Source organism: Rhineura floridana, chromosome 20 (assembly GCF_030035675.1).
Source record: "Rhineura floridana isolate rRhiFlo1 chromosome 20, rRhiFlo1.hap2, whole genome shotgun sequence".
Classification (NCBI taxonomy): domain Eukaryota; kingdom Metazoa; phylum Chordata; class Lepidosauria; order Squamata; family Rhineuridae; genus Rhineura; species Rhineura floridana.
In genome coordinates this window covers 17,354,500-17,377,738 of record NC_084499.1, presented here as the reverse complement: position 1 = coordinate 17,377,738, position 23,239 = coordinate 17,354,500, and the positions used below count along the sequence as shown (strand labels likewise).

At 47.6% G+C, this 23,239-nt stretch overlaps 1 protein-coding gene across 5 annotated transcripts in view; it reads left to right on the top strand.

The window, feature by feature from the left end:
* Positions 1-23,239, top strand: part of RAPGEF1 (Rap guanine nucleotide exchange factor 1) — a 114,042-nt gene that overhangs the window by 68,141 nt on the left and 22,662 nt on the right. For 2 of the 5 annotated variants that reach the window (XM_061603858.1, XM_061603860.1), the window contains exons 9-13: positions 823-1,308; positions 2,876-3,078; positions 4,074-4,232; positions 17,436-17,711; positions 19,424-19,516. In XM_061603858.1, coding sequence (XP_061459842.1) covers positions 823-1,308; positions 2,876-3,078; positions 4,074-4,232; positions 17,436-17,711; positions 19,424-19,516 — 1,217 coding nt within the window. The remainder of the gene's footprint in view (positions 1-822; positions 1,309-2,875; positions 3,079-4,073; positions 4,233-17,435; positions 17,712-19,423; positions 19,517-23,239) is intronic. The other 3 variants (XM_061603859.1, XM_061603861.1, XM_061603862.1) reach the window with 3 other exon arrangements.

Here is a 23,239-nt window from a genome sequence, read left to right as displayed (position 1 = left end):
CCTCCTCGCTGGGCAGTCCAGAGGAGGGAAAGGGGGCTTTGTATGCGCCTAGGGTCGATGATGATGGTTTAGGTTTAGGTTTATTAATTACTTGTTACCCAAAGGTCTCCAGAAGACTTAGAACACTGTTAAAAACAAAAACAAATATATCATACTATTAAAAAAACCAAAACAGTAAAACGACAACAACTCCATACAACCAAGAAAGCTTTGGCAGCAGACTGTTATTAGACAACATCATCCCAGTCTATCAGATGCCTGACAAAAAAGGCAAGTCTTTACCTGGCACCAAAAAGATGTCAAGGAGGGCACCAGGTGGACCTTACTGGGGAGCATATTCCACAGATGGGGAGCCAGGACTGAAAAGGCCCTAAGAGTTTGTGTTAAGGCACAGGACACTTTCCAAACATAATCATCCACCACCTATTCAAAAACTTGATTGATTGCTTGGGTTCGTTATGATCCATTAGGGCAAATGTGGCACCAACGTCAGCCTGCCCTCAGCCAGCCCTCGCTGCCTGCCTTCTGACTTGCATCCATCCAGTCCAGGGGGCAGCATCATTGCCTCTCCACACCCTCCTCTTTAGTCTCAGCGTTGCCCTTGCAGAGCTCAGCAGGGAGGAGGGTGGGGGCAAGACTAGAATTAGTTGGCTCTGGCTCCACCTATGGATGGCCTCTCTGCCTTCCGCCTCACCAGTCCCAATGGGCACCTGCCACCGTTGGTCTGCCCAGATATGTATCAACACACTTCTGACCTAGTGCTCTCTGTGGTCCGGCTGCTCGGCCTCTTGACTGTTTGTTCTCCTCTTTTGCTCCCTGCAGATCATTATGATCCAGACTACGAGTTCCTGCAGCAGGACCTCTCAAACGCCGACCAGATACCTCAGCAAGGGCCCGCCGTCCTCAGCCCTTTGCCGGAGTCCCTGGGGGAGGCTGGCTCTCCGTTTCACGGATGCACTTTCCAGCTGCCGGAACACTGCAGCCCCTTGGTGGCCGCGCAAGCAGCCGAGGTCCCTCCGGCTCTGCCTGAGAAGAAGAGGAAGGGAGCGGCCAACCCTGCGTCCGATGCCTCCGGCTGCCGGGCTGTGTTTGAGAGGCATCCCTCGCAGTACGATAACATTTCAGAGGACGATCTGCACAACCCCGCCCTGCTCCCGTCCGTGCCCTTCACGCCTTTTGCTGCAGTGCTGCCCTTCCAGCTGGGGAACTCGCCAGCCCCCGTCGAATTCCTCACTGACTTCGCCGCTCCGGGCTCCACAGGGGACTCAGAGAAACCGCCACCTCTGCCGGAGAAGAAAAACAAGCACAGTAAGTGCGGCGTTCACTTGGTGCTTTTAGCTGCGACTCAGGAAACATGCTCGGTGGTCAAGCACATGATTGCATGCAGAAGGTCCCAGGTTCAATCCTTGCCATCTCCAGGGAGGCTGGGAAGGGCCCCCCGTCTTGAACATAGTATCCATCAACGCGTCACGAGCTAAATTACAGTTAGGGAGCCTGTGGCCTTCCAGATGTTGCTGGACTACAACTCCCATCATCCCTGTCCGTTGGCCATGTTGACTGGGGCTGATGGGAGACAGAGTCCAACAACATCTCTCTGTTTCTCCTTTCTCCGGTCTTCAGTTCTTCACATTTCCTCATCAGCTTTAAAAAAAAAAAAGGTCCTCATGGTGGTTTCTCAGCATTGTGCATCACTCCCAATATACACCTTTTTTTGTGTGCATCTAAAAGACGTATTTGTTCAACTTTCCCTCACGTTATGGATTTTTGTTTGTTATTTTCGTCAATGCATGCATTTTATGCACACATTTCCCCCTTTTTTTTTGTACAAGTAATTTGGTTGGAGAACTGCATTGCAAAATTTGGAAAAGTGCAAATTTCCGAAGGATGGCGGCATTTGGATTCACTTGTTTGAGGAAGTGTGAATCAGGTTGTTATGTACTGAGAGGTGAACTGGGCTGAATCTCTCCCCCATGCCTACACCCTCCAAAACTACAAATCCCAGTATTCCTTGAGGGAGGCCATGCTTACCCCATAATGCAGGCTTCATCCTCTTGCCACTGACAGCCAGTGTGGCGTAGCAGTTAGAGTGTTGGACTGGAACCTGGGCAGCCAGGGTTCAGATACCTGCTTGGCCATGAAGCTCACTGGGTGACCTTGGGCCACAGTCACAGCCTCTCAGCTTAATCTACCTCACAGGGTTGTTGGGAGAATAAAATCAGGAAGGGGAGAGCCATGTTTGTCTACCACCTTGAGCTCATTGGCGGAAATGTGGAATGTAAATGTAGTATAAATAAAAATAAGTAAATGGATTTCTGTAGAACAGCCGTGCAGAACCTGCAGCGCACAGGCCTAATTAGGCCTGGCAAGGGTCATCGTTTGGCCTGTGAGGCCATTTTTATCAAGTCACATGCACCTGCTGGACACCTGACATCAAGTGCGGGGCAAGTAAAGGCCGGCTCCCTGCCAAAAGCAGGGCTTGTGGGCACCACTGATCAGCGGCGCCTGCAAATCCCTGTGCCTTTTCCTCCGTGGTTTGATTTCAAGCCCTGCAGGTAAAGGGAAACGAGTCATCTGACATCATGCTGAAATCAGGCAGTTGTCAGTTGCGCAACTCCCCTCTACACCTGCCAGAATGGCCCTTGGGGGTTCTGGGAGGTCAGACCACTGGCCGGATCCTGTTCCCCACCCCTGCAAGGGATCCTACGGTGCACTTTGGCAGTGGCTGCTGCAAATTGAAGTCACGCCTGTTGAAATGGCAGAGGTAGCTTGGACTGGGTTCCATACATTGATCCTTCGACGCCACTTGCAGGGAAGGGAAGGGCTGCCAGTGGCCCTCGCAGGGGGAGTGACCCTTTCTGCCCTTTTTGTGCCCCAGTGATGGCCTATATGCAGTTTGTCGAGGACTACTCCGAGCCACAGCCTTCTATGTTCTACCAGACGCCACAGAACGAGCACATCTACCAGCAGAAGAACAAGCACCTGATGGAAGTTTACGGGATCAACGACCCCTTCAGCAGTGCAGACTCTGGGCAGGATCTGGCTCCGCCCCCTGCCCTCCCGCCAAAACAGCGGCAGCTGGTGAGTACTTCGTCCTCTTTGTCCGGGACGCGGTGTGTTTTTTAGGCCTCCTTACCAAGAAGATAGGTGCGGTCCTTGTTTTTGCTTTCTGCCATTGTGTATTTCTGGATGTTTGTTTTATTTTACGTACCTAATTTATAGCCCCAAAATGCAGGGCCCAAATAGTCATCTGGGTGAAGGCATAAGAAGAGCCCCGCTGCTGGATCAGACCAAAGGCCCATTTAGTGCAGCCCCCTGTCCCCACACTGGCCGGCCAGATGCCCTAGTGGGACGCCCACAAGCAGCACAGGAGCACAGAAACCCTCTCCCTGCTTATGATTCTCAGCAGGTGCTTATTAAGCGTCATACGGCCTTCGACAGTGGCGACAGAGCGTAAGGAGAGACCTGTTGGGTCAGCCCAAAGACCCAGCAGGTCTACTGTCCCTCTCTCATTGTGCCTAACCATAGGACACCTTTCAGATTTAAAAAGCAGGAACTCTCAAAAGGCGAAACACATCGGAGGGGGAAACTTCAATTCTTCTGGGACAATCTCCTTTTTGAGGGGGGAGGGTTTTTTCTAGGCATAGTCCTAGCAGACTTTTCTCCTGTGGAGTGAGCCCAGCTTTGCGATTGACATGGCAGACATGCTGAGGAATCAGACGTTGGCTCTGCTATTGGTTCCCCCCCCCCGCTTTTGGTGGGCCATCAGAGAAACGTCGCCTGTCTACATTTTAGACGCCTCACCACTGTTCAGCTTTCTCTGTGTTAAAAAGAAGCAGAAACCAAGCTCCTCTTGCAGATCTCTGCTTGGTTCCCATCAGTTGCTCTGTGTCCTCTAATAACCTCGAAGGGCGTAAGAAGCTATCCAAGGCTCAAAGAATCTTGCCCCCGTTTTGTCTGAAAGCTTGCTGCCTCTGGCTTGTTGGTGTTCTGTTTTCTGTCGTTCTGCGCTCTCTCTCCCCCTCTCTTCTTCTTTCTTCCTCTCTCCCTCTCTCTCTCATTCTCTCTTCCTCCAGCAGGCCTCTTTTGCCGCCTCCTCATTCTCCTCTGTCTCCTACTGTGTCCAGCCACCTAAAGTGCCCTTCGCCCCTGAGGACGTCTGCACGGCTCAGAGCCTCACTATGTCCGTCTCTAATTCCTTCCTCCACCAGCACACCTCCCTCCCTATGCACTCGGTGAGTTACTAACTTTCAACTCCTTTCTGCTCTCGCTTACTTTCACTCTCTCTGAGGGTGGCAGGAGGATGGGGGAGGAGATGATTTATTCTCCTGGAGGGGGGGTCTTTTGGGGAGGGGGTGTTTGTGACCCTGTCAATGCCAAAAATACAGGCCACATCCGCACAGTACATTTAAAGCACTCTTACACCACTTTAAACAGTCACGGCTGCTTCCCCATACCCCCAAAACATTCTGGGAATTGTAGTTTGTTAAGGATGCTGAGAGTTGTTTAGGAGACTGCTATTCCCTTCACAGAGTGACAGTCCCCTGTGAACAGGGATTGTTAAACCACTCTGGGAACTGTTGCTCTGTGAAGGGAACAGGGGTCTCCTGGCAACTCTCAGCACCCTGTAATAAACTACAGTTCCCAGGATTCTTGGGGGGGGGGAAGCCATGACTGTTTGAAATGGTATAATAGTGCTTTCAATGACTGGTGCAAGCATAGCCACTGTTGGGCACCTCGCTCAGTGACTTTGGACCGCATGTTGAAACAGCAAAGCTAATCGAACAAGCCCCCACAGCAAGTGTATCGAGGCCTTTCGAACAGGATGAAGGCCGGCAGTGGTTTTGGGTTATATCCAACTAAGCTTTACTCAGAGTAGGCCCATTCAAATAGATGGAGTAAAATTAGTCATGTTCATTAATTTCAGGGGCTCTACTCTGAGAAGAACTGACATTGGATGCAAACTCCTTGCTTCCTAGGAGTTGTATTCAGCTAAGTCCCTACTCTGAATAGACCCACTGAAATGAGTGAACCTGTATTCGTCTTGTCTGTTAACTTCAGTGGGTCTGCTCTGAGTAGGACTAACACTGAATACCACCCTAGGGCAGGGTGTGGCAGAAGAAACAGGGCCCAATTTCTCTATGTCACCAGTTCACAGGCGACAGCAGCAGCTGGCCTCTGTGGGCATCTGTCGGAGGCCCATCTCCTTGCCAGGGTCCCCCACTAATGAGCCTTGCATTACAAAAAAATATTCTGGTGTTCTGATGAGCGCCAGGCAACTGGGCCTATCTGCCATTATTAATTTTGCACAATGCCCTAAAGCAGGTATGGGAGACTCCTTGGCCTTACAGGTTGCTGAACTACAACCCCCATCTTCCCTGACGGTTGGCCTTACTTGCTGGGTCTGATGGGAGTTGTAGTTCAGTAACATCTGGAGGGCTAAAGGTTCCCTACATCGGCCCTAGAGCGACGCTGCATCAGGGGGCTTGCAGAAATTTTAAAATGGCTGCTAGACCCAGAAGGTCAGGTAAGCCCACCAGGAGCCACCAGCTGAGGAGAGGATCCACCAGAAAGTATTTTGTCCAGAGCCTCTGCAAATTTGCAGCCAGCCCAACTGTTGGATAGTCATTCTTTCTCTGTTGGGAGCCTTGGGAACTGGAGTCCTTAAGATGGGGGCTGCAGGTCACAGGGGATTCTCAACCACCTTGCCAGACTACAGTTCCCAGGACTGTTTGGGGGAAGCCATGAACAGAGATATAAAAACAACAGAAGGGGCGCTTGCCTGGTGTCTACTCAAGGGCCTTTTGTGCACCAGGCAAAGGCCTGTCTATTTTCCCATCTGAGGAGTTCTATCCGGTGATTCTTTTGTTGCTGCTTTTTACTTTGCGGTTGTTGCACTTTTAAAAAGAGGTTTGGTGTTTTGTTGCACTGTAAAAAAATTGTATGTGTGCATTTTTACTTAGTAAACCACACTGGTGATTTCACACTGAAGGGTGGTATAGAAATCTGTTAAATATACATAGGCAATTCCCTAATAGGACCGGGAAGGTATTGTCCAATATCCTGAGCAATATTCCCACAAAGAGAATCAGCACAGAGTCAAAAATGTTAATGGTGAGTAGGCCTGAGCCATAATCAAGCATTCAAAACAGCAAAAATCCCTAAGTGGACTTTAACATATGATTTTAATTTTATCAACGACTTTTAGTAAAACGTAAGGCCGTTAGAAGAGGAAAAAATCGGACCCATGGACTTGTCAATCACCTTAGCGCCTTTTTATTAATTGGCCGAAAAACTGGACGGCAGGGAAAGGTTGATTTCTTGCTGACATTTGGGGGTGTATTATTTATTTATTTGTCTGATGTATTAGTTGCTTAATGCCCAAAGGTCTCCAAGCAACTTACAGCAATGGTAAAACCAAAAACAAATGTACCATACTATATAATAACAAAACCATGAAACAACACCCCCCCTGTGCAGCCACAGGAAGCCTACCGATAGCAGATGGCATCATCTCAGTTTATCAAATGCCTGGGGGGAAAAGGTACCGAAAATATGTCAGTGATGGTGCCAGGTGGGACCTCACTTCTGTCCTTAAAATGTAAGAAGAACCCTGCTTGATCAAGCCAAAGGGTCGCCTACTCCAGTATCCTGTTCGCACATTGGTCAACCAGATGTCCGTTATGGGAGGCCCACCAGCAGGACTTGAGTGCGATAGCCGCTCTCTCCACTTCTGAGTCCGAGCGACTAGTATTCAGGGGCATCTTGCCTCCGACAGTGTTATGTTAGTTATTTCTGTGCCGCCTTTTGGCCAGAAAGGCCCTCAAGGCGGCTCACAAAAAAATAAACACAAATACAAAATACACGTTAGAAAAGAATACAGTTTACAGAAATTTAAATAACAAAATACTAACATTATCAGAAAAGCAACAGCGACATCTTTCAAGAACAGTCTGCACTTTCCTCATGTTTTGATGATGTCCGTTCTTACATCAGAGCGTTGACATGAAAGCGTGGTGCCACTGGGGTCTCCAGGTGGCACCGCACCTGCCAGTCCTCGTGCAGGGAAGGTGGGGAGCATAGCCGTTGCGGCTAGTAGCCGTTAGTAGGCTTACTCTCTGTGTATCCTTAGACTTCCGTAAGTGGGTGAGCTTGACTAATGTTTTTTTAACAGAAGCTGAGAAATCAACAAAGGGGGGTAATGCCTATCCCACCCCACCCCCAGCCTGGCATCAGACACAAGAGTCCTCAGGGGATAGAACCGTACACCCCACAGGCTGAGGACCTTCACCAGCAGGCAGAGTCCCATGAAACCAGTGCTGAGGATCCCCTTGAGAGGCCTTGTGGATTTGTTACCTGCTAGAGCTCCCACTGGAGCATGGCCTGAAATGTCTTGGTGGGGAGGAACAACACCCTGTGGCAGACCGCCCCCTCCCCAGTCATAGGCTGCATCCTGCCGAGGGTCCCCTGCCGCTTTCGTTGCTGCCCTGGGGCTCAATTTCTTGAGTGAGTGCCAGATAGCTGCCTTTGTATCTGCCTTGGAGCGATGGCATGTCACTCCGCTGTTTTGAGGGCAATTATGATGGTGCCTTCCTAGGTACTCCTTGGAGAAGCATCTCTACTGCTGCCACCCCATCTCCATCCTCATCATCATTTACATTTGTTAGTCACTTTATACCAAAAACAAGTCTCCAAGTGACTTAACAAAATAACAGATAAAACCAATGAAAAGCCAAGTATTTTAATAAACAGTGTACAATACAAAGTTCCTAAGACGCTTGCCCAGGTGACATAATAAGAAGGCCGAATCCTACCCCGCTAAAAGTTGAGCAGCCCAGTAGAGGCCATTGTAACCACCAAAGGCCTGGGTAAATGAAAATGTCTTAGCCTGGTGCCAACAATGGCGCCCGTCTGCCCCAGGGAGAGCGAGGACCACTGAAAAGGCCCGTTCTTTTTCGGCCACTCCTCCCTCAGATGAGGCACACAGAGGAGGGGGCCTCTGATGGAGACTGCCGTCCCAGGGCTGGCTCATATGCGGAGAGGCGGTCCTTGAGGTTATCCCCTTTTAAGATGTGTTTTTATGGTGATTTTTAGTTACCATTGCAGCATCAGCACAAACCTTTTCAGGTTTGAACTGACATGATATCTCACCAGGTTTGGAGATGTAGGATAGCTTTTTAGTTTATTTTTTAATACCAAAATTTAAATGAAAACACACAATATACTCAAATCATCATAAGAATTCTTCTGGAACAAGTAATAAAAGCATATTAAAATGATAGATTTTCAGCCAAAACAGACTGTTCTATACTGTGTGCTTAATATTTTTATGGTCAAATTCTAGCTAAATAAATTCATATATGTTGTATTTTAATTTAATTATGTACGCCGCCTAGAGTGGCCGTTTATTCGGCCAGATAGGCGGCCTAAAAATAAAATTTTATTATTATTATTATTATTATTGTGTCCAATGGAAATTAATAGGAGTGGGGCAGGGGGGGGAGAGGAGTTGGCTGGCAGGCAACAGGAAGGGAAGCATCCACCAAGGCGCCCCCGGGTGGGAAGCCCCTGCCTTTGAAAAGTTGCATGCAGTCCCTTTCCAATCTGTCTTATGCTAAAACAGAAACAATCAACTTAGGAATTGGGAGTAACTCTTTTGAAAAAGGGAAACGCAAATCCTTTCTTTCTTTCTTTCTTTTTCTTTCTTTCTTTCTTTCTTTCTTTCTTTCTTTCTTTCTTTCTTTCTTTCTTTCTTTCTTTCTTTTTCTTTCTTTCTTTCTTTCCAACAAGATTGTCATAAGAACAGCCCTGCTGGATGAGGGCAAAGGGGGCCCATCATGGCGCAGCCCCCTGTTCTCTTAGTGGCCAGCCAGATGCCCTAAAGGGAAGACCGCAAGCAGGGCTTGAGTGAAAGAGCAGTGCTCTCGCCCCTTGGGATTCCCAATAGCTGGTATTCAAGCTACAGTACAGGGAGGACATAACCATTGTGGCTAGTAGGCCCTGATAGCCTCCTTCTCTTCTGTGGATTTGTCTAAAATCTATCAAAGCCATCCAGGTTGGCAGCCAGCACTTCCTCCGGTGGGAGCGAATCCCATCGCTTCACTGTGCCCTGTCATCGTTTTGTTCCATGTGAAGTCCGTTGAAAAGTGGACAAGGGAAGAGGGATAAGCCCATTAAGAGATTAAACAGTCACGAGGCTTTGGCGGGGGGGGGGGGGGCGGCTGGGAGCCCTTCCAATCTCATGCCAGCCTAAGAAAGCTGAGCTTCTTTAGCACCTAATAATCAATGCTGATGATCAAGTCCCCTTAAAAGAATACATCCTCCTAGCTGTGGGTGCCAGATTCTCTTAAATCAATGGGGGGAGGGCAGCAGAGCAGGGGAGGTAAATGAGATTAAAAGGGCTGCATCTTTGTAGCATGTGACTGATGGATCTCAAGCACTTCACACCTAAATAATCCCTACCCCTGCCTGCTTGCCCCAAGGCTAATGGCGGTGTGTCAATTTTCAGAGTGAAGAAATGTAACTTAGACAACATGGTCCATGACTAGTCACTAAATACAGATAAACAAATTAAATCAAGGTCAGGATGAATGTAATGTACTGCTTTAACATATTAGACAAGAATTTAATTGTTAATCTTCAGAGCGCCATAATTTTTTAATAAAACAAAATAATACCGAGTCAGTCCTACTCAAAGTAGACCCATTAAAACGAATGGCCGTGACTAACTTAGTATAATTAATTTACACTGACCCGGACTTAATGGAATACAACCCCCCCATCTAAATTCTGTGACGAATAGAAACAGTGCGTGCTCACATGTACTCTGTGCACTTCTCTGGATTTGATCAGCGCAAGAGCCGTCTCCCCACTTGCAGTTCCCAGCAACTGGTGCTCAGAAGCACGCGGCCTCTGGCCATGGAAGCAGAGCATAGCCATCATGGCTAGTAGCCACTGACCACCTTTTCCTCCATGAATTTGCCTAATCTTTTCAAGCCATTCAAGTTGGCGGCCATCACTGGGAGCAGATCCCATAGTTTAACCAAAAGAAAGCACTTTCTTTTGTCTGTCCTGAATCTTCCAGCATTCACCTTCATTGGATGTCTTCGAGTTCTAGAAAGGAGAAGAAAAGTTTTAGTATCCACTTTCTGGATGCCATGCATAATTTTACACGCTTCTATTATGTCACCTCTTACCTTTTCTGTAAAATAAAAAGCCCCAAATGCTGCAATGTTTCATAATAGGGGAGTTGCAGCATCCCGTTGATCATGCCTGAAAGGTCATCTCCCCCTCCCTCCTGTGCTCTGTCAGTGACTCCCTCCTGCAGATGCCATCTTATCAGGGGGCCCTCTCTGCAGAATATAGGAACCAGGCCTTCAGTATGATGGCAGCCACCCTTTGGAATTCCCTCACCTTAAATATTGGATGGGTGCTGTCTGTGCTTTCTTTTCGGTGCCTGCTGAAGATATGATCTTTCCCAGACTGCATCTGTGTTTTGTTGTTTTGATATGCCTTCAAGTCGATTACGACTTATGGCGACCCTATGAATCAGCGACCTCCAATAGCATCTGTTATAAACCACCCTGTTCAGATCTAGTAAGTTCAGGTCTGTGGCTTCCTTGATGGAGCATCTGTACTGGAACTGCTTTTTAAGATGTTTTAATTCTTTTATTGTTTGCCATCCTGTGCCCCATTAGGAAGACAGACAGGATATAAATTTAATAAATGCTGAATCAGGCTGTTGGTCCATCTCTGTTAGCAACTCCCCTCATCTCCAGCCAGCTTAGCCAATGGGGAGGGATGCTGGGAATTGTTCAGCAACATCTCCAGACCCAAGGTTGAAGAACGCCAACCTAGACCATTCTGAGTGGCAGCATCTCTCCAGGATCTCTGGCAAGGACCTATTCCAGCTCTGCTGCTTGAGAGCCTTCAAATCAGAGATGCCAGGGTTTGAACCTGAGGCCTTTTCCATGCAAAACCATGTGCACTATTGCCAGTCCATGGCCCTCCTCTAAAACCTAGCCATTTAATAAATGAGGTTGCGTAAGGAGGCTTTCCTAGTTGTGGCTACTTTTGAATAATATTGTTTCCTTTCATGGTGATGGAGTTCAGTTGATTTTGGAATATTTTTGAAAGTTGAAGGGGTGGCATAGAAAGCTCAGAGAGAGAGATTTTCTTCCTCCTCCGTCAGGACTAGAAACTTGCTTTTAAAAAGAATTTGCCCTACAGCAGTCTCCCTCAGTCTGGTGCCCTCCAGATGTTGTTGGACTCCAACTCCCCTCAGCCCTAGCCAGCGCAGCCAAAGGTCAGGGATGATAGGAGTTGTAGTCTAGTTACATTTGGAGAGCTGTTTTGTGGCAGCAATGGAATTCAGCCACTGAAAATGTATGTCTAGATCTCAATGGCTGTTTGCACAAACAGGAAAAGACTACGTCTGCCAGATACCTGAAATAAGTCACCTTTCTGGGAGAGGTGGCTGGAATGTTGAAAGTAGACATTTTCCGCGTTGGTGGAGAACACTCTGAAGTGGAGAGTCTTCTCTTAGTCACCTTCTTTTGAAGGAAGGGAGGTGTTAGGGTCTATACAGGCATACCCCACTTTAACGTACGCAATGGGACCGGAGAGTGTACTTTAAGTGAAAATGTACTTAAAGTGAAGCAATTATCTTCACTTGTACTGCACGCAATCACCACTAGATGGCAGCGGCGTCATGCCAATAAAGTGTCCGTTATTGCGAAGCGCCCGTACTTTAAGCGGGGTGTGTTGGAGTATGGAGCATGTACTTTATAGCGAGGCTACTTTAAGTGAAGCTACTTTAAGCGGGGTATGCCTGTATAGGGATAGAGGAGAAATTCAGTTTTGTTTGCATTTAATGAGACGCTACCTAATTCATACTTCTGATACGCAGACCAAAACAGAGCCGTCCTTTGGAATTCACACTTCTCTGAATTTTGCAATGCAATTCTCCAACCAAACAATACGTACAACAGTGCATATATTAAGGGGGGGGGATGTGCATAAAAACTCAACATTAAGGAAACTAACATACAAAAATGCATTTAATCACGGAAAACCGCACCGCTTGCAAAACTGCATATTAGACAAAACTGCATACAAAAACAGATTGAGGAGAAATTTCCACTAAAATGTTGATGGGTTTTCATGAAGATTTTTTTTAAAATTGCTGCGGAAATGCGGAGAACTGCTTTTAAGATTGGCAAAATGAGAAACCAGAGAGCCGGAACTGACATATGCATCCATCCCTAGTTTATGCTTCTCATTTTTTAGTAGCAGGAGACTCCTGACCCCTGTTGCTCATGAGAGCAAAAACAAAAGACCCAGCTTAAGCTCCTTGGGTTGGAGGGGAAGCAGAACTATTTTGGTGGGGGTGGGAGCGCAAACGAGGGGTCAAAGCTGCGAAGGAGAGTTGTTTTCTGTGGAGTCTGTGGCCAGACCGGCATTTGAACCCTTGCCAGGGTACTTCCAGACGCTCAGTAATGTTTGCATGCCGTAATGTTAGGTTTGCGTCACCATAGGAGATTAAAGCACTCTGTTGCCCTAACACAGAAAATCTACTTTAAAAAAAAAGTAGGAAACTGATGGGCGATTTTGCTGAAAAGCACGGGACGAACTAATCCCTAATGGGAAGGTATATATCTACCCCAATGACAAATCGGGACGAATGCTCGTTGTCATACAACCACCCTGCAAAACAATAACAACAGAACAAATGCTCAACAAGACTGCATATAAATTTAAACCCTTGGCTTAAGCTTTGCACAGGCAAATCAGGATGAATGTTCAATAAATGGCTCATTTGGAGGAGCCACCAGCCTTCTGGTCCTCTGAGTTGGGAGACAGCAACATTTGAACTTGCTGTCCCTGGAGATGTATTTTTGGACATCCTCAATTAAAGGATCCCACGCTTTCCCAGTAGTGGTGTCCTCTGCTGAGAGAAGAATTTGAGCACTGCCAGATGTCCAGTTTAATGAACATTCATCCTGATTTGTTTGTTCAGAGGTTAGACGATGTTGGCTTTCAATTGGGCATTCATCCTGATTTGTTTGTTCAGAGGTTAGACGATGTTGGCTTTCAATTGGGCATTCATCCTGATTTGTTTGTTCAGAGGTTAGACGATGTTGGCTTTCAATTGGGCATTCATCCTGATTTGTTTGTTCAGAGGTTAGACGATGTTGGCTTTCAATTGGGCATTCATCCTGATTTGTTTGTTCAGAGGTTAGACGATGTTGGCTTTCAATTGGGCATTCATCCTGATTTGTTTGTTCAGAGGTTAGACGATGTTGGCTTTCAATTGGGCATTCATCCTGATTTGTTTGCGGGGAGGGTGAGACAACATTGACTCTTTAATGGGCATTCATAGCAGTTTGTTTGCAAGGAGATTAGATGTTGCTGACTCAAACCAAGTGTTATTCTGTGCTTTTGAGTGCCTTTTCCCGTCACTTATCTTCAAAAGTCTGTTCTTTTGGGGAAGTGGACTTGGTTGTGCAAGACCTCCCAACCATCTATAATTGTGCGGCCTGAATGTGTTGGTATGGCATTGAATCCCACCCAAAAAACAGCAACAGCCTGGAAGTAGCAAGTGTCTCTGTTGAGTTAGGGTTTTTTTATGTCCTCCACTGATTATAGGATGTTTTTAGCGTGATGATTAAAACAAAAAGCCTTTTCCCCCAAAGCTCCTGTTCTGCATTGGCTCCATTCTGTTCTCCCAGTGGGGAATTGCTCATTTGACAGACACAAGCTCCTGCTGGGGGTTTCCAAGCCGTGCCGTCAGCTGCAGCCTTTAACCCGTTTGACCTGCAGGAGCGGGGAAACGCAGGCGCCGGCCAGCTTCCAAGTTTAAATCTTCAGCTGCAATTTGTTAAGCCTGCAGCAATTCCGTGGAATGGACAGTCCCTCTTCCTGGCTCTTGGTCCTTCCAAGTCAAAGCAATCCTTCAAAGAAAGTGTGGTTGGGGGAGAGCACCGGTGCTTCTCTGAGAGGTTTTCGTTGCCTCGATTTCTGCACCCAGCTGGGGATCAGTGGGGCCAAGATCCAGGTGAGAAAATACACTGAATCTTCTCCCCTGTGCCTCTGCACACACACACACACACAGTCAGTTGCTTGCTCCATAATTGGCTCTGGTCCCAGCATGACTGCATAGTTAAGATTCCATTGCCCCATCCAGACACGCTGAGCTTGCAGAAGGGAGGAGGTGTGGGGGTTGCAAAATCATAAGAGCAGCAGTGTATCCTTGTTTTCAAATAAAAATCTTTACTCGGGCAATCCAGTTTTGTTTTGATTTTTTAAAAATCCTGCAAGTTGTGTACATTTTGCAGCTTAACCACATTTGCATAATTTCTGCAGCAGGTCTGCAGTGAGCTCTGTTCTGCAGGGCTAGTTCTGGGTTTGGCAGTCATAGGAGGAGGGGCAAGGCACTGTGTAGAGCAGTAAAGCCCCCAACCTTCTGTGTTTTTTATTCAAACACACGCACACACACACAGAGCCTTCCTGAGATTCCAGCACGTATTGTTCATATATTTTCGAGCATCTGTTGACAAGCATAAGGACTAGAAACTTGCTCTTCGAAAAAAAGAAAAACATAGTCCTGAAAGCTCAGTCTGGCCAAATAGCACCCTTCACAGCCCTTGACCCTAAATTATTTTTTCTAACTTGTTTCCTATTATTCTTTGCAACGTTGCTGATTCTGTTCTCTTTTCCATTTTCCATTGATGGCTGCTGGTGACCTGCCAAACCAGGTCTTAGACGCCATCAGTGTGAGAGGCACTGATCCTGAACAGGGAGGTCTCAGACCTGCAGCTTCTGTAGGGATGGTCACACTGGAGGTAATTGAGGCCGTTGGAATAGATTTGCTGAGCTAGGGTGATGTCATTCGCCTGGGAGTTTTAACTGGGGATTTAATGTTTTGTTCCAACCAGGCACACTAGAGGCTCCAAACTGCTGTTTGTGACCCAGAGTCAATATGGAAATTACATCTGTTGGCATTGCTGAGGCAGCACCAAATGCCGATGGTGCTTTGATGCAATGTCATGTGACTTCCTCGCAAACAGATCAGAATGAATGCTTGTTAAATACCCGACATCATCTAACCCAGCATTTCCCAATCTGTGGGTTGTGACCTTTATAAGTACAGTAGGGCCCCACTCATATGGCGGGTTACGTTCCAGACCCCCGCCGAAAAGCGGAACTCTGTCAATAAAATGGTGCCCAACGCCCGAAAAATGCCGTAAAAGCGGGGCAAGCGCCATATGAGTGGGGCCTTACTCTAACTGAAAGCCGCCGTATGAGCGGAATGCCGAAAAGCAGGCCACCAAAAAGCGGGGCTCTACTGTCAGCCCCAAATAATAATTGCTTACAATCCATAACGAGTGTGAAGAATGCTTCTTGCTACCTTTTGTTTTGTTAGCATATTACAGTGCTGTGCTGACACTTGTAATGGAACATCCGAAGGACTTGAATCTTACATTTTTAACACTTGAGAGCTGCTTCCTGGTGGCAAATCTGACGGTGGTTTGCCAGAAGGTGCTCTTATAGGAAGTTCGTTAGAGCAGCTATTGCAGCACCCCTCTGGTACGCAGCGCTGTGGTTACAAAATAGGCCAAACTTGCCATTAAAATGTACGAGACGGATGACTGCTGAAGACCTAAGGTCCAAAATTCATGAGACAGTAAATCAGTGGGTCACCATACCAAGGAAATTTGGACTTGGGGGTCTCCATACCCAAAACAAATCAGGATGAACACTGAGTCTCACGTGTCTGAACCCAGACCCTCATCTATGGCGCCTTCTCAGCGCCTGTTTTTTAAAAAGTGCAATAAAAATAGAAAAAAGTAAAATGAACATTTAGGCAAGACGATCATAGAGTGGATCTGTTTCTCGCCCGAGCAAGTGCAGCCACCCATTTCTCCAACTGGCAGTTGTTTTTTTCTGAATCCCGCCTCTTAATGGACCTGCACTGTAAATGGCCCATTTTTCATGTTTTTCATAGTTGCTGCTCCAAGCTTGTGTGAAAGGAAGTGCCTATTTTTGTGTAACGTTGAATTTGCCCCCCAGCCTGCATGAGACTTGTCTCAGGAAGCAGATCCTAGCACCCAGTATGGACATATGTTGGGGAGAGGGCCATGCCATGGATTTAATTCCTTTATGGCCCATTGTTGTGTGTGCTGTGCGCAGAGATCAGCCTTTCTCTGTCACAGAAAGCAGGTTTCTGTGAGCTTTGTAAACCATGCAAAGTGTGCCTCATTTTGTCTCTGCTATTTAGGGGAAAGGCCAAATTCGCTGGGTGTGGCATTGGAGCCCTATCCCCTAACAACTGCAAAACCCTGGCTCCAGCTGTCAGATTTCCCCTAAGCATTGTCCTTGTATTTTCAAGCTTATTCTTGCAGCCATATGGACTAGCACCTCTTTTTTAAAAGAAAAAGAAAACTTACTGCACACCCCTACAGGGTTGTGTATTTGGTGATTCCCTACGAGTCCAGACAAGGCACACAAGTGCAGTACTAGGTACAGAGAATTTAGCTTCCTGAGAATCGGAGGGGGGGTGTTAATGCATAAGTTTCCTAACCCTTGCGGCTGCAAAAGTACGTCATGCTTGTGTTTGCCCAGTGTCTCTTGACACATCAGAATCCAGAAGGTTGGCTGAACAAGATTAGCAGTGGTCAAGAACTGATGCTTCAGTGCCCTGCATTGCTTCAACACTGCTCTCTATCTAACAAGTATGCTTGGTCGCCATAGGCGAGTGGGAATTCCATGCAGGCGAGTTAGCACACTGGCAGAAGTGGGACGGATCTCTCTGTTGCTCCCCAGCCAGTCTGCTTGGTTTCTGTGCTGGCTCCAGAGGAAGGAAAGGCCATCCCCTTGGGCAACTCTGTCTGTCCTCTGCTAGTCCACTAGATAAAAGGCTTTTTTCTCTTCTTTTTTACTAGTCTGCTAAGAGGCTACTGTTAAAAAAAATGGTGGGGGGAGTTAGTAAGGCTTGCTCAACAACTTGTAAAAGCCAGATGTAAAAAGCCACTTGTAAAAATTGTGTGTGTGTGTGTGTGTTTTAAAAAGCAGACTAGATTGTGCAAAACAGGAGGGGAATATGCAGATAGGCTCAATTTACATAATGGCTGCAGAATTCCACTTCTGGTGGTGCAGAATCTTGTATTTATGCACTAGTGCGCACGGTCCTGGGTGCACTGTTTTTTTGGCATTACAGGAAATGTTAGATTAGAGGGGAGGAGGCTGGAGTTACCTCCTTCGTCTTGGCGATAGAGCACCTTTCCTAGGATTGGCTTTCTGCTGCTGTGAGCTGCTGTTGATCTAATTTCTTTTCTCTTTTCTGTCTCTCTTTCTCTCCTTCCCCACCCACTCACCCACCCCTCTAATCCCTTATCGTCGGCCTGGTCTGTCGTTTCTCCACCGCCCCCACCCCACAGTACAAATCGGTGTTCAGGTCTTACTCCCAAGACTTTGTGCCTCGAAACCACATTTCCATCCCTCCTTTCCTCTCTGCCGCCGCCGCCTCCTCCTCCCCGCCTCTGTGTCTGCCGCCTGTACACCAGTCTCCGAACTCTGACGTGGCGGCAGCACCAGCCGTGGCCGGCCAGCCACCAGGCACTGCGGATGGCGGGTTCACCTCTTCCTCTCAGGAGACTGCTTCTGTCTGCCTTCCTTCTGAAACCTCTTTCCCTGATTCTCTCCAGACATCTTCGGTGAGGACGCTTTGACAAAGGGCACCCTCTCTGTCTTAGGCTGCCTTACATACCCGAGACCTGGGGGGGTGGGGGGGCAGGGGGGGCTTTTACTGCGTGGAAAGAGCGTGAGGCTAGTGGCTGGGAATGCCAAACACCAGCATTGCAAATTTATTCTGCAAACGTTTACAGCCTGCCCACCATATCCATCTTTATGGCACATAGAGAGCCTAAAACCAGTGTTTTTTTAACTCATGTCCCCTTTAAGTTAACATAATCATCCATCTTTTCCTGCCTGCCCCCCACCAAACCTGGCTCCCCTAATTATTTTATTTCAATTTTCAAAAGGATTGAAATAGCTTTCAGTTACAAATAAACCTTTGGGCTTAGTAATAAAAACTAATCAAAGTACTTATATTTTTTAATTATTCGATTTTTAGTTATTGTCGCTATTTTTTGAAACACTTATGCTCCCCCACAATATATTTATTCTTACACACACACACCCCGGGAGGGGACATTGCACCAGTTGAGAAACACTGGTCTGCAGAACCATATGAATTGGCCCTGTGCAGCAGATTCAGACTACTGGCCAACTAGGCATTCTAAAATCTGCGTACGGCCATCTCGTGTGTTCATGTGGGCTGTTGGGATGTTTCATCTGGGTGCTGAGAATATGCTAAGGCGCAACGGTAGTCATTCCCAGTCTGAGTACCATGATGAGCCCTGTGGGTCCAGAGCACCCGCGCACAAAGACCTACTCGTCGCACCTCTGTCTGAGTGGTTGTTCTGTCTGTTTGGCTCCTTCCAGAGAAGCAGCGCATCCAGATCAGCAGCGCAGTTAGGTAGTTTTAGACTCTAGAGCAAGTGGTCTTACAGAGGCTGTCCTCTTTGGATGCATTAGTTCACTTGTTTTAAACCAGGGTATGTCAGCCTTGCTTTGTTTGGAGGTCCCCTTCTGCTCAGTCTGCTGTTTGGGGCCTTGAACATTTGCCCCAAAGTCAGGGTCTGATGAGGCCACTGACCAAGATTATTGATGCATGCAGAAATACAAGGGGTTGGGGTGGAACATTCTTCCCTGAGGGTGGGCAAGTCTTAGGCTGCATACATACCATACATTTAAAGCATATTTTTCCCCCAGAGAATCCTGGCAACTGTAGTTTACCCCTCCCAGAGCTGCTCCTCCCATCACCCTTAACAAACTACAGTTCCCAGGATTCTTGGGGGCATGGAAAGGCATGTGCTTTAAATGCATGGTGTGTATGCAGCCTTAATCTCATACTTTCTACAAGCGAACCTTTCCAGGGGACAATATGAAGTGTCCCCTCTCGTTATAATTCAGGGGGCGGGAGTGCAACTCTGTGGTCAGAAACTCTTGGCATATTCTTGTGTCAACCTCCAGTCACTTGGTTTTTGAGGGATCCGTTTCTGAATGGATGCCCCTTTGATTGCCTGCTCATTAGTGCACCCCGAGATATGTTTTTTGCAGGGGGGGGGAGACGGGGAATAGTTACCAGCTTTAAAAAAGGGGGTGATGGAAATGCGTTTTGTTGGGAAAACCCAAAATTAAATGACTGCCAGCATGCCCTTCCTCTACCACCTACACATTGGGGGGGGGGTTCAGCCTGTGGGTCCAGCCTGCCCACCTTCCTGGGTGCTCTGTGCTCAGCTCACCATACCTCTTCCCCTCACCACCACCAGTCACCCACTTTCTTTCATCCTGTCTCCTGTAGAGTGAAAACGCCAGTGAGGAGGCTGGGGAGGGTGAATACGTCAATCTGTATTCTTCCAGGCAGAGCAACGGGGAACTCCCTCACTCTGAAGGAGTAAGTAAAAACTGCAGATAAGGGTCCAGGGAGGGGACAATCCTTTTTTGGGAGTGGGGGGGGGAGGATGTTGGCTGGGGCTGCTTGCAGGAGAGGTGAATGGTGCTTCTGGCAAAGGCTTTCTCGGGCCCCCGCGGGACTCCGGATGGCTCCAAACAGACCTATCTGCTGGCGTGAGCTGCTGAGTGCTTCGGCTGGTGCTTTGCACAGTGCTTGGAGATTTGGAGAGCATCCTCTCAAACGGGGCTTGCTCTCCCCCCTCCCTTCCTGTGTGCTTTTGCGGTGCCTTGGGCTCTCTCTTTCTGTAGAACTGGGAAGTGTCGCTAAGATAAGTAGCTTTGTTTTTGTTTTTATTTACTGAAGCGTTGCACACACGTGGGTAACAAGGAAGGTGCTTCGTGTCAGCTGTCCTTTGCTGAACAAAGATGCAATTCACCACGCTCGGGGAGTGTTGAACCCCAGTGAAGCAGCTAAAAGGGGCCGCCCCGTTAAAAAAAAATAGATAATCAAAAACTCTATTTTCAGCAAAGTAACTCTCATCAAAACCATCATCGGCAAGGAAGGCAAATGAAAAAGTCATGAGCAGGGTCATAGGTAGCATCTTAAAGGGAGAGCCCACCCCGTTTAAGCCCAGGGGTGGGCAGACATCAGGATTATGAGATCCACTTTGTTTTTACTAGAACCCCAAGATCCACCAACTGGCAGCATAGATTTCCAGTTAAAGGATTCTGAACCTAGGGATTTTTTTTAAGTACCAGAACTGAACTGAGGTCACAGCTCTTTCACACACATGCACACACACCCCAGTTATCCCCCCCTCACCTCCACCTTTCTACGTTTCTGCAGTATAGTGCGGGGGGGAGATATATTTTGTTGTAGCCGTTGTTAAACACTCCTTTCTGATCAACTTGAAATCTCCCAGTGATCTACCATTAGATTCCGATCTACCTTCTGCCCACCCCTCATTTAAGCACTATGAGCCCTGAATCATATAATTAGAAAACAGCCCAGTCTGTTGGTAGTTGTATCCTCGTTATCCTATAAGTTAAAAGCAAAATCATTCTCTGCATCTGTAGTCAAGGCATCACCACCCAGTTCACCACCACCTCACAATTTGTAGAAGTGCAGAAAATCTTTAGGAGGAAAAACCTTATGGAGAGAGGAGAAGAATCGAGCATGCTTAATGAGCACAGGATGCTGACTGTTGGGGGTGACTGGGAGGAATTATAAAATGGGTGGTGGTGGAATGGAGTCCCCCAGAAAAGGGCACAGCTGGCTAGAATGGAGTACTCCATTGGAATGGAGCACCCAGAGAAGGGCATGTCTGGCTGGAAGGGGTACCCCAATGGAATGGAGTACCCCAGAGAATGGCATGGCTGGCCGGCTAGGAATACGCCGGAGAATGGCATTGTCTGGCTGGTTGGAGCCCTGAATAGGAGCATTCCATGCTGCAGCCTTTTGCAGCAAGTCCCTCATCCTACTTAATTGCATTGGGAGGATGGTTCACTGACCTCTTTCAAACCAGAATCTTCTACCTGGAGATTAAACTTCATATACATTGGTCTGAACATCTAAACCATAAAGGCCCATTCATTCATTCATTCATTCATTCATTGGCGATCACTTGTGGCCCATATACGTTCGCTTTTATGCTAAGGGGAAACTTCCTTTTAACCAGTCTGTGACGAGCGGCCACCTTTCTGTCTCTTTATTCTGCACAGTAGATGACTCCAAAAACGGGAGGGGTGTTCTGAACGAAACTGAGAAAAAAGCCATTATATGCTTATTCTATAGGAAGAGAATTTACAGTGCAGTCCTAACCGTGCCTGCTCAGAAGTCACTCCCAGATAAGTGGGGTGAGGATTGTAGCCTTTGTATATTAATCTTAGCTGATTTGAGTCAAATCCCTCCCCGCTGATAATGTTTTTTGGGGGGTGTTTGGGTTTCACAGCTGGAAAAATGCCCTCCTTCCCTGGGTTTGGGACAGTCACATCAAGAAGTGTATGGGTGCCTCTGGTTATCAGCCACTAAGGAGGCAGGGATTCAATTCAGTTTGCATTTAAAGGCGGACTTACCTCATTCACACTTTCCGAAAAACTGATGCAAAAATCAAAACACAGCCATCCTGTGAAATTTGCACTTGTTCGGACGTTACCATGCCAAATACCATGCACAAACATACTTATAATAGAGCAGAGCATACATAAAAATGCATATATTCGTGAAAAAGAACACACAGAAATGCTTGACATTAAGGGAAATTGCATTGCAAGACAGTGTACGTTGTGTAAAATTACATAGGAAAATGTGTGTATAAGGGAAATCCTCACTAAAAATGCTGATGAATTTTCATGAATCTGCAAACTGATGTGGAGGACAGGACTTAAGACTGAGGGGGGGATGTGAAACATGAGGGAAGCCAAAATGGATGGAATCGGCCATTCCTATTAGCAGCTGGTGGATTTTGAACCCCAGAGCTGAGTGGGAGCTCTGGCTCTGGGAAACCATGGGCTTGCATGGGCCAAACCAGCTTTGCCATGCTCCACTCCTCCCCTGTGCGATTGGCCGCTGCCCTTTCCAACGTCCTGTACAAACTTCCTCTTCCTCTCTGTGCGTCTCACACTTGCAGTCCCTGTTACGGACATAGAAGGCAAGCAGGCAGGGGCTGGCTCAGGGCGGACTGAGGCTGGTTGGGCAGAGCCCCATTTGCCCTTATGGGCCAGCCCCCACTGGCCTAGACCTATGCTTGGGGTGAACAGATGCAAAGGAGAACCGAGGGGTAGGGGGCTCCTATGCTTTTAGTTAGTATGCACAGAGGAGGGGATTTCAGGAGCTGCCGTTTTCCCCGCTGCCCAGCTCTACGGTTTTCATTGTCCGGTGGAACCCAGCACTTGAGATAAACGAAAAGTGTAACCCTTTGATTGTGGTAGTAGCGGCAGCGGAGATGTTTACTTCCCACTTCCTCCTCTGCTTTCCTGTTTATAAGTGGTCTGCAGGTATAGCTCCACTAGAGGGAGCTAGACCACATGGCTGAATTGGGAGGGGCTTCACAAGTCGGGGTTGAGCTTGTTGGATGCACGGGACAGCTCTTGGAAGGGGTCAGGGGACAGAACTTTGCTGTCCCTGATGGCTCAGGAATGGGGTTCTAATGCACATTTCGGTGTGGCAGAGAGTGGTCGGAAATAATAGCTAAAGATCTCATCAAGCCAAGAAGGAAATAATTTCCCCCAGCCCTCCATGACTCTGGCCCTTTGCCCTGGGATGGAGGTTTGCCCAGACCCTAGAACTTCAGATCAAATCCCTGTGACTTGGTGCTGCGGGGTAGATAGGTGGCAGCTTCCTCTAACTGATGGGTTTGTGCATGCGAGACCCTGATTTCTGCCTGGCTGGGGAGCAACAGTCCCTCGCTCCTACCGTTGCTGTTAGAGGACCCTCCACATTCCATGATGCAGTCGAAAAGGGCATGCTGATGTTGTTTGCGCAAGGCTGTTCTGGACCATGTTGAACATTTGACCACTGTCAGTCAATTGGCATCCAGATGACAACTATTTGGACATGTCAAGTGTTTCGATCCTACGCAGTGGGGACTATACGTCACAGTGGCTGAAAGCAAATGATAACAGCCCGTGAGTCAGGAACGGAGAACATGTAGCTTTCCAGATCTCGCTAGAGGACAAACTACAAGCCCCACACTCCCTGAGCAATTGACTATACTGGCTGAGA